The 12,129-nt window shown below is 33.8% G+C and overlaps 1 protein-coding gene across 5 annotated transcripts in view; it reads right to left on the bottom strand.

Moving 5' to 3' along the window:
* The window catches only part of DGKB (diacylglycerol kinase beta), a 660,304-nt gene that overhangs the window by 454,101 nt on the left and 194,074 nt on the right, over positions 1-12,129 (bottom strand). For all 5 annotated transcript variants that reach the window (XM_012741949.3, XM_012741953.3, XM_012741952.3 and 2 more), the window contains 4 exons: positions 11,119-11,238; positions 2,441-2,558; positions 303-391; positions 105-221 (listed from right to left, as the gene is read on the bottom strand). In XM_012741949.3, the coding sequence (XP_012597403.1) occupies positions 105-221; positions 303-391; positions 2,441-2,558; positions 11,119-11,238 (444 nt within the window). The remainder of the gene's footprint in view (positions 1-104; positions 222-302; positions 392-2,440; positions 2,559-11,118; positions 11,239-12,129) is intronic.

The following is a 12,129-nucleotide window of genomic DNA, read 5'->3' as shown; positions in this document are numbered from 1 at the left end:
TGTAAAGTTCAGGAAACCCTTCCAAGGTGGGACTCTCAGAAAGCATGGGATACAAAGTCTTCAATGTGAGTGATTGCTGGGATTTGTTTTCAAATATTACTCACTGTGATCTGACACCAAACACAATGCAGTCCTGTCAGGCCTTGGTAACATTTAACCGTTTTGTGGCACTTATCACACTTGGTTGGACAGTTGCCTTCAACCCAGTAGTGATGCATGACCTAGAACAGAATAACATATTGTGATGAGAGGAGGCATTGAAACTTACCACCTTCAGAAAGCAAGCATGGCCACAAACTTACATCAGTGTTCTTTTTGGACTTCACATAGGTCTTGATGCAAGAGGGAGGTGCTCTAGCCACACAGCGTTCATGGACTGTGTACTTGCAGACTGAAAGGAAACAGGTACACAAATTCAGAGCTAATCCTGGTCCTGATTGCAATTTCATAGGGAAAGAATGACATTAACAGAACCTTATTTCATATCCACTGCTCCCTAATCAATCCAATCAGCCACATCAAGGAAAAGCCCAAGTCGACTGTTTCTACCATAGAATACAAAAGGCCAATTAGTACAGGAAATATTATGCATGTAAAAAACCAAGACTCCTCTATCATGGCATAGCAGGAAATGCTTAATTAAATCAGTCCTCACTCAAATTTTTCACAATATTCCCAGATGACAAAAATATTAAAGACAAATTGATGACTGCCAAATGGCTTAGTGTCATTTGCTAGAAGGAAGAAATCTATATTTTACAAAGTATAGGCATGAGAGCAGCTGGCAGGCATGGGAATAAAAGCCCATGAGTTTATGCTATTTTGTCTATTGATTTATCTAAACCTTAAATGGCTGATTAGTCTTTTTCCACAGAATAGATTTCATCATACATGCCAGGCCTTCAGTAAAAGTTCATCCCTCACTTGCCATCATGGCATTGTCCAAAAGGAGCAACTTTCACTAGGCAGAATAGGGTACATAAATGCAAAAATTAATGTTTATGTTCAGACATGTATTTATACACACACACACATATAAACAAACAAATATATATGTGTGGATACATATACTTTTTTGGCATCTTCACATTTTTTATGGTTCGATCCTGAATACAATTAGCAATTATGTATGGAGTTACTAAAGCTGTCAAGTTCCTTAGACACATCCCATTTTTGTGCATCTAATTTAATCTAATTTCTTGCCTGATTCCATGCATAGTAAATAAAGGACATGGAGAGATAAATTGATGGATTAATGGAGAACTTCAAACTTAAGTAAGGAGGGTCTAATATCTATTTAACAGGAACAGCAGGGAATGCAAAATTTTCTCAGGCAGATATGCTGTAGATTTAAAAATACTTAGGTGATTTAATAAATTCACTGTTGTATACACTATTAAAGAATTCTAATTGGCAGTACTGAAGTAATAGAATAAAATGAAAATTGCAAAGATGAGTTAGATGAAATTTAAAATATGGTCACAACTTATGAAGCATCAATGCTTTGAATTCCAATATCTATTAACCACATATGAAGAATTTCTTTATGATAGTATTCAAAATAATATGCTTGAGGTATAAAATTAGTTTGTATTCCTTGCGATTTCTTAATTTGAAAGGAAATCTATTTCTAATCAATTAACGTGAATTTTTTTCAAAGATCTGAAGGAATTGACTCATTATAAGAAGCCCATGTGAATAAAGTAGCTAACTTGGGAAAAAGACAAACATGAGGAAGATATAAATATGAGAAGTTAGTGGAAATCTTCAAGAAGAAATGGGAATCATGAATACATTAAACTACAGTAGGAAAAAATGGCTAAAGTATTGGAAAATGTACTTTGTTGTTTTCCAAGGGGAGGGTGTCCCAAAACTGAAGAAATGTAAAAATAGGGTAATCTTAGCATTCAAAAATCACACTACAGGGCCGGGCGCGGTGGCTCACGCTTGTAATCCTAGCACTCTGGGAGGCCGAGGCGGACGGATTGCTCAAGGTCAGGAGTTCAAAACCAGCCTGAGCGAGACCCCGTCTCTACTATAAAAATAGAAAGAAATTAATTGGCCATCTAATATATATATATATATATATATATATATATATATATATATATATATATATAAAAATTAGCCGGGCATGGTGGCTCGTGCCTGTAGTCCCAGCAACTCGGGAGGCTGAGGCAGTAGGATTGCTTAAGCCCAGGAGTTTGAGGTTGCTGTGAGCTAGGCTGACGCCACGGCACTCACTCTAGCCTAGGCAAGAAAGTGAGACTCTGTCTCAAAAAAAAAAAAAAAAAAAATCACACTACGGGAAAACATAAATCATAGGTACAGGGACGGTCTGGATGGCTTCTTAGGTCTCCATCTACAGATAGGACTATTCCATGAAATCAGCCTGTCCTCACTCAAGGTGATGACGTCCAGGCAGAGCAAACGTACTCACAGGAACAGCAAAGGCCCTGCTTCCCCACGCCAATCAGCATGTTCAGGCACAGGTTGCAGTAGGCAGGTTTGTTAAAGTGTTTGAGTCGCCACACGTGCTGTCCATCATCCTTCACATTCTGCACAGGACGTAGGAGAAACAGATTTCACTTAATGAAATAAACAGTGGAAGATGTAAGTGCCAATAAAATTCAGAGCAGGACTGAAGCATGTGAAGACAATCTGTTATTTCATCTCTGACTTTCTCCAAGATCACCACAGAGTCTTAAGAAAAACACATGTGCTCGAGTGGAATGAGATAGTGCTAACAAATCGCCGATGCTATAGCAACTCACAAATTCTTGTCGAATATCAACACTTTGACAGCACACCCCAAACCATCGTAATGACCTGCCAAACTGAGCTCTCCTTAGGAAAAGGGATGTGTCTACCTCACCTTTAACTACCTTATCTTTAGTGAAATTTTGTAAACAAATAAATGAATAGAGAGAAATTACTCTTGAGTGGAAGAGCCTGATTAAATGAAAACTTTCAAAGACTTTATTAGCCCTTTGCTTGGTAGTAGGAATATGCAAAATTCAAGATAGTGATTAGGTCATGGAAAAAGACAGAAGAATGGGATGGGGTAGGAAAAGCAATACATAAAACTCATTGGGGTTATTTTAGGGCTTTGTGTGAGGATTCCTTATACTGTATTATAATTTATATTAATATATCATTATAGATCTCAAATAATAAATTTTAAGAAAAAAACTTTTAAAGGACCTAATTATGTTACCAGTTTGTTTACCCTCTTTTTATAAAATATGAATGATTTTATTCTCACAGAATGATGGTAAAAACATTAAAACTGTATTACTGTATTTATTTATAATGATCACTATAGTTATTTGCCACAATAAAACCTTGAATTTAGATTAAGTTCACTTCAGCCAAATACTGTAATACTGTTTTTTACTCATCTAAGTAAAACTCTATATGATATCATAATAGCTACTTCTATAATGTGTGTTTAATCACATTCACATTTTTCAAGATAAAGATAAAATGGGCAGGGCATGGTGGTTCGTGCCTGTAATCCTAGCATTTTGAGAGGCTGAGGCGGGAGGAGCGCTTGAAGCCAGAAGTTCTAGACCAGCCTGGGCAACATATCAAGAACCTGTCTCTACAACAGTAAAAATTTAAAAATTAGCCAGGCATGGTGGTATGTGCCTGTAGTCCCAGCTACTTGGGAGGATTACTTAAACACAGAAGTTTGAGGCTGCAGTGAGCTATGATTGTACCACTGTACTCCAGCTTGAGTAACAGAATGAGACTCTCTTAATTAATTAATTGCATTTAATGAAATACTTTGATGCTTATGAATCTCTTGAACCCCTTACAAGAAGGTCAAAATATCAGTATACTATTACTTTTGTTGCCATCATTCCCTCCCTTAAAACATATTCTTTGTACACCATCCATAAATTGTATCAAACTCTGATTAATATCAGACATTATTTACTGTTTTATTTATTTATTATTTATTTATTCTATTGAAATCATTAAAGGTTTTAAGTTTTGAGGTAAGCCAAGTTGTCATGTATCTTAGAATACATTTACCTAATAATTTTCTGAGCATCTACTATGTGCTAGAGCACTAATATTAACTCTATAGCAGTGTGACAATATAAACATATCCTGATCATCGTGCTTCTCTTGATTATAAAATGTGAATTATAATGGTCCTAACCACTTTTTCCTATTCCCAGTCAAGAGGTAAGCCACTAGATTTGTATTACCAGAGGAAATATATAGTAACTAATTCTTACATTAGAACCAGAAATGTCAAATTTGCATCATAATATGAAACATTAATGAAAATGCTTCCTGGGAGATAATTCTCCATGGATCTCTTGAATTTCTGCATGTTTTGCAAGCAGAAGCACTATCTCTTTTTTTCCCCAGGCTTTCTTTTCAAAGATATTTGAATAACAAACAACCTTGGACAAAAGAGATGTGTCTCCCTACAGAGGAGAGGGGAGGTTTACTTACTGTCCAATGGAATAAAGATAATCTCTCCCTTCTGAACAAAGGTTAAACAGGTTTGTCATGGCACATAACAGATTTAGTTTTCCTAAGCCAAGGTTTCCAAGCTCTGATGTTATGCATAGCAATTACTTGGGTGATGCTCTATCATCCCCATGAGGGCAAGGTGAACTGGCTCAAATATGAAGCTCCTGTTGCTTGCTTTGCCATGAATAATAAAGTCCATTGTTTCTGACTCACGATCTCATGTTCTCTGCCAGCATCCATGAAACTGTGGCAAGCTGCTAACACCTTCACTTGCAGGTAGAGTAAATCTCAGGCCCTTTAAATTTCTTGATAATGCTCAGATTTGCCTTTCTGACAAGAGACTAACCAGCTCTCCACAAAAGTAGGTATACAGAAGGAGTCATGGAGAGAATTTCAGAAAACATAGGTGTTTCCATTTTCTTCCAAATCTTAAGAAACAGGCTTTGTGGTAATTTCTGAATCCTGTTCTGTTTGTGTGAGTCATTAGATCTCTAGTTGATTCACAATGCGAATAGCATGCAATCTATATTGCAATAGCAATCTATATTTTAAAATTTTTATTCTCTTGAATAAAATTTAAACACCCTGAAAGTTTAAGTATTGGATTAATTTTAAAAAAATAATATATTGTAAAAGCAATAGTTAAATTCTTAAAAACATTTTTAAATAAAAGAAGAAAGGGGGAAAATCTAATTTTCATATGCATTACTGTTCTTATAATCTTGTCATTTTATTTTTAAATGATTGTCCATTACATGTGAATAAGCCTTATCCTTTAAAGAGCACATATGGACTAAGTTAGCTGGCATTTTCCTTATCAAAAAATAAACAAGTCTGAATGTGGGTGTTCTGTCAATCAGAACACTTAGCCATGTTACAGGCTGCAACTGATGTACAAATCCATTACCCAGGCATAAAATGCTTTACCAAACACAAATTAAATAGCTTTATAGCTCTTAGCCGGAGATATTGCCAAAATATGCAAGGGATGAAATATGTATGTGACTTCTTTAAGAGAAGAAATTGAAACCAGGAGCCAACTACTTCTCAGCAGTGCAAATTATACTCCAACTCTTTGTATTTTCATGTCTTGTCTTGTTTGTCTAATTTAGATGGTAAACTTAGTGGTGGAGGGGAAGAATCTGTCTCTTATATTCTATCAGTCAGTAGAGCACATTCCTATTAGTACTTCTATTGCAAATAAATATTTATTGCCAAGAATTCATTTTTTTTATTAAAAAAGAAATAAACAGGGAATTCAAAAGGCTTGATTCCTGGCCTACTATGAAAATGTGGATAAGCCATTTCACCTTTTTTCTTATCTTTCTTTCTAATGAAATGAAAGTACTCACTTTCCTTTCCCAGGCCATGGTGTGAGGTTTCATTATACAATACCTGTGAAACTAATTTAGCTCCTCAGAAGACTGGTGTTATATAAACAGCAAATATTATTACCATCATTGGGTTGAGTTGTGTAACACCCCAATGTTTTAGCCAAAAGAATTGAGAGGCATATTTGGAGGTTGACTACACTTCATTTCATAAAAAAATTTGTTCTTTCTTGTCATTACGAGACATAACATTGTATGTTATAATGAAGCAGTTCAGTTCTGTGCTTATGACAGAGAGAAATGCTTAATGGATCCTAGACAAGTCCATGCTGAGAAGGAGCTTTCCGTGCTTCCTCAACTCTAACTTCCCTGGAAGTCAAAGGGATATTTCAAAGGAAAGAATCTCTTTGGAACTTTTGAAACCTATTTCATTATCCTAGCGATTTCTAAAGTTTTAGTTTTTCCCTAAATACTCCTAAGATCACATAAAATCTTCAAGTCAATGAGGGCTACTATAAATAATATCTCATTTTCATAAGACTTCAAGGAGAAATTTCACTGATGCCCTAGCCTGAATGGTCCTACCCCCACAGCAAGCTGTGTTTCAACAGATTTAACTTATAACGCATAGAAGAGCTAATGTTGCAAATTAATTCCAACTCATTAAATAATAAGGACCATTAAATTATCTTACATTTTTGTTCAGGGTCTCCAAAACATTATAACAATATGAAAGAAACTGTTCTTTTAGACAAAAAGATGAACTATATTAGGTCCAGGCAAGGAGAACGCAGAGAGAAGTTTTAAAATTCTGAGTGGAATTGTAATCAACTGGTCATCTCCAGACCACACTGTCTGAGGTCAGGCTGGGACCCTGCCAGTCCCGAGGCTCAAATGCAAACTCGACAGCAGGTTACACTACATAGTCATTTTCCTCGAATTACCTAAACTGGAATCTCAAGAATTGTTGTGTTGTATTTATTCAGTCTCATAACTCCTTTCTAGATTGAGCAATTTATAGAAAGCAGAACAAAAACTCTCAATCCAATTAAAAGTTTTAAAATTAGAGTGTAAAATATCAGTTTCCTAAATACACTTTCTTCCTTAATCTACTAAAATTACATCATCTTCTACTCTCTATCACTCAGAAATTTCATCAGAGAACACACTGCATTTCATTTAATAGAGAAAGGGCAAAAAAAAAAAAAATGTATCCTAAACCATCTCAACCAAAGGCAAAGCTTAAATTACATATGGGGATTAAAGATCAGGATTCTTTGAGCACACATTGTGATATCAAAATATAAATTCTTTCAAAACCCATACAGGCTGGATGTGGGCACAACAATCTACAATCAAGAAGTTAAGGTATCCTGTTTTCAAGTGAGACTACTGCTTGCATGTGTATTCCTATTTTAATGATAATATGAATTTAGGAATTTTCCTTGAAAAATTCATTGATGATAAAAAATTATAGATATCATAAGTCAAGATATTATTAATCACTGTGCTCGTCTTGGAAAAGAAATGTTTAAACTGAAAGAGTATTAGAAGAAAAGGCATGTTGTTGGCTAACTTCTTTTCTTTTTTCCAGAGAGGGCAACTGCCCAACACAAAAGACCTAGTTAGTCAATAATAGAGCCACAGTGAAGATCAATTTGATGAAGTTCACTGATTCTATGCTATCTTTCCATTACTCCTCATGTCTTGCTGTGGTTGCCTGATTTTACTAAGTAAAAGGTATCAGATTCATTTCTCCTGAATGATTAAAAATAAATTAAAACTCTTTCTGTTTGTAATATGACAGAATAATAGATCAGCGGTTGGCAAACTATGATGTTGGCTCAAATCTGGCCAGTAACCTGTTTTTATAAATAAAGTTTTATTGGAACATAGCTTTGCTGGTTCATTTACATATCTGTAACTGCATTTTTGCCATACAGCAGAGCTGAGCAGCTGTAACAAAGAACTTATGGTCCCAAAGCTGAATTATTTAATATCTGTCCCTTTATAAAGTTTCCAATCACTGCAGCAAAGTCTATTGGTAATACAGTTATTTATCAACAACAAGGTACATTAAACAAGATGTTTATTAAAAACAATTGTTCAATGAGATGAATACTGAAAGAAGAATAAATAAGTCTTGTGTATAATTTTTATTGTGATCATCAGAATAACAAAGCCATCCAAATTCTCAATTTTCCTTCAGATGTAGGAGACACCAAGACTATACCATTTCTCACCAATTCATCTTGGATATTATAGAGTTTGAAGATCCTCTTGTAAAAGAAATAACTCCTCCTCTCTAGTATTTCGTATAGAATTGATTCCTAATAAATTACATTTATGATTTTCGTACTAAAACAGATATTCTTTAAAATAAAGCTGCTCATGGAGAACAATAAACTACAATGAAATTATAACTGTTGTGCCTTGCATTACTCTCCAAGGACGACATTCTGATCTGTGTAATTTGGCTAGGACACTACAGTCACTTTCAAATACACTGTGGTATTTAACATGCACTCTCAATTAGAATCTACTCCCCAAGCTCATAATTGACAACAGACAAGAATATATAGGACAACATAACAAGACAGGCTTTGCAATAAATGGCGAACTTCAAGCCACAGTATCTAGATTTCCAATTTAATAAGCAAAGGGGAGGGGAATGGCACCATGGATCAAATTCTCTACAGGTAATAATGTACCACATTAACTGCCTACACATAGGAAATAAATCTCAATTACTAAAAAGGCTCTCATCACTCAGTTGTCTTGGTGTCACTCCTGCTTTGTAAAACAATTACCATGCCTTAGAATTAAAAAGAGCTGTTTCAAAAAGTAGATGCTCTATTTTGGGATCATTACAGACGATTATATGGCTGTATATTTTTTTAAGACAATTTAAAATAAGGTTGGTTTATTCTTTAAAAAAAAATGAAAGAAAAGGGAAATTTGTTCTTTCAGAGTTGTTCTTCTCAGGGGGAAAAAACCTGATCTCCTAATATTTAAGGTGCCTTTTTAATGTTAAAATAATGTAGCTCTGTCATCTAGTGGCAATTACTGGTAACACAACTCTGGAACACAGCTTTGATCATTGTTATAAAACCCTAAATTGATTTCTCCTAGTTGGCTCGAAAAAATTCCCCTTTTTACCAAAAACATAAAATAATAGTTTATAAATATAATTATAAAGTACATTACATATAATGAAGAGTGTATATTAAAGATAAAGAATTGTCATCCAATTGAAATAAACTTACTGTTATATTAGAAACTAATGAAGTATTGTATTTGTTTGAAATATGTTGGGTTAGATCCATATAAATTTGTAGACTACATTACCCATGCTATTTTAACAACTTCACAAATATCTAAATTTGTAAATTAAATGTGAAAGAATTTCTAAACAATAGTTTCCAAAGAAAAACATCATTTCAAAAACTTTCCATGATATTTAAAATGTAGGTGACTAACTCTTCCTTTTTGCACTTTTCTGTCCCACCTCTCACTACCAAACAGCTTCCTTAATTATTACTGCATCTTCCTTTCTTCTTTCATACGAGAATTTCCATAAATACTTAGAATACACAAATTTTACCATTAAAAATTTTATATTATCTTTCTGGGAACCATTATTATTGGAACTTCCTGACTAGAGTCATCTGACAACTATTTTTCAGTATAGTGTCTATACTAAACCCTAAGAAGTTAATATTTTGTCAGTTTTCTTTTTGTTTTCTCCCAGTAATATAATTTACATAGTGCTTTTGTCATAAGGTACATGAACAATTAAATACATACCTATAATGTGGAGACATATTACAAGGCAGTATAAAATGATACCAAATTATGTGTATCTAATCTATATGTGTAGTATAAAAACATCAGGTACAAGGAAATAACTGTTTCATTAATTTTTAAGGTATACAAATATGTATTTATGAACAATAATATCTATATTTATTACCTTTTGTTTCGATAAATTATTTTAAGGGTAATTTCCCCTTCTATCACCTATTAAGATGTTTTTTTAAAATTTTCCTTCCTCTGATCATGTCTAAAATGCCATAGGCCTCATGAAAAGTAAGATTAAATGGAGAGTAAAAGGATTAGAAGATCCAGGTAAAAAAGAAACAAATGCTAAAGTACTAAAGCCCATTTATTTATTCCTAAATTGATATATATTCCTAAACTCTAATCTCATTTGTATATTCCTAAACCCATATACACAAACATATTTGTATATACATTGACATGTTTCATAGACAGTAAGATGTCTTGAGAACTGACTTTTACACATTATGAGTCTTAAATAACCATGGTATAGTCTTGAATTGCAAAAATTGTAAAAATTATTTTTGCTGATGGCAAGAAGTTTGAAAGGTTTTGGAGTCACCAGCAAAGTGGTGGATGCTATGTGATTGCATCTCACAATTTTAAATAATATATGTATCATAATGATTTCCATCCCTAGTGTTCTTTGAATGTAGGTATACATATTACTATATACATATAAGTCTTGTTCAACTATTAAGTCTTGTTCAACTATTAAGGTGAAGTTCATAATCTAGTATAGACTATTGATTTTGTCAGATTTTTACAATTGCTGAAGTTCACTTCAAGGCTAAATCGTCAAGATTTGGCTGCAAAGTCATTATTATGTCACATTCTGATCTTAGCTTAATCTATTTTGTTTCCTAAAATCAGTATTTAATTGCAAGTGAAGGCTCTGATACATGAGAACTTTTGACAAGCTTAGAATGAGAGCCTGGCTGGTTGGCTGATATGAAAGAAAAACTTATGTTTTTTTAAAAATATACATATGTATGTATAATCTCCTCTCAACCACTTCAGATAGAAAACTGCTTTCTCCAAATATTGGCTATCAATAAAATAGATTATCTTCATAGGCAGGAGGAATATTGAATGGGATGTAGCACCACAAGAACTACAGAATATGATAATATTGCAGAGGTTTTTGCTTTTGATATGAGAAGGTCTATAACTTTTTTAAAAACTGATTTCACTTTAAGTGGAGAAAAACAAAAGATACAAAATGTATTTTGAAGCCTAAGGTAATACCTAAAAGGAATCAATATGTTTGTGTCGAGCATCACGACGCAAGGAGTTATTGTTAAATTTTACCGCAGCATACTTACTAAAAGTTCCAGGCACTAACTACGTACTTTAATGGCAGAAAATAGCCAGATCAATTTATAATCAAGATGTGTGATAGAGAACCCCACTGGTTTACCACCAGGTCATCCTTCTCTGTGTAAATGCTTACATTTTCCAACCCCAGGAGCACAAGAAGTGGAATTGTTGTCATTCCTCCTTGAATCCATTCCTCCAGAGACACTGTTCCGTCATGATCATAGTCAATTTCCTCCATCATTTCATGGAGGATCTGGAATAGAGAAGATGAGAAAAAATTTGCAATGAATCAATAAAATAAATTTCATTTGATACAACAAATCATTACATTGATTTGGTTAGAACAAATTGTGACTAACAGTTAAATTGGGATAAATGTCTTGGTAATTTAGTACAACATTAATCCTATTACTGAGGAAACAGTGACTTTATTATAATTACTAAAACCTGGCTACTCACAGTGACCACCTTTTAGACATAAGTGGTTAACTTTTTAATATTTTTTCAATGAACAGCGCAGCTAAAACAAGAAGGCATCGTTAATGGCAGGGTGAAAGTGGTCTTTAATTACTTTCTCTAGATTATTTTTTAGGTTCATATATATGCCAAAAAATGCCTGCACAAATTAACTTCATGGCAAAGAGCTCAAATAATTATTTGCTAAGTAGTAAGGGGCAAGGGAATTAAGTTGATTTTAATTGCCTATCAGAACTTAATCGAGCTAAGAAGTTAAAGGATCAAATCATGTTTGATTCGACTTCATTTCTAAAGATGACTTGCACATAATGTTTCAAAATGTTCTCCCTAGTATTGTGTGTAGTACATTTACCTTTCTGTGGTATGGTGACAATATCAGTACTCACTTCAAAGGGTCACGTTGTTAGGATTAAATGAGTTAATGTATTATAAATAGACGAGCCCTGGCATATATAGTAAGTGCCATTAGAGTTATTTGTATTATTATTAACAGAAATTATTGATCAGTTCCAAATATAAGATGCTTGGCTGCTGAGAAGGCAAAATACTTCTCATCTAATGGCACCAAGATGGCAAACATGGTAAGAATTCTAGTGAAGAAAGGAACTCACCATGTTTATATAATGTGGAAATTTTAATTGATTCAGAAAAAAATACATCAGCGAAC

The sequence above is a fragment of the Microcebus murinus genome, chromosome 9 (assembly GCF_040939455.1).
Source record: "Microcebus murinus isolate Inina chromosome 9, M.murinus_Inina_mat1.0, whole genome shotgun sequence".
NCBI lineage: Eukaryota > Metazoa > Chordata > Mammalia > Primates > Cheirogaleidae > Microcebus > Microcebus murinus.
This window is presented reverse-complemented; position numbering and strand designations above follow the sequence as displayed.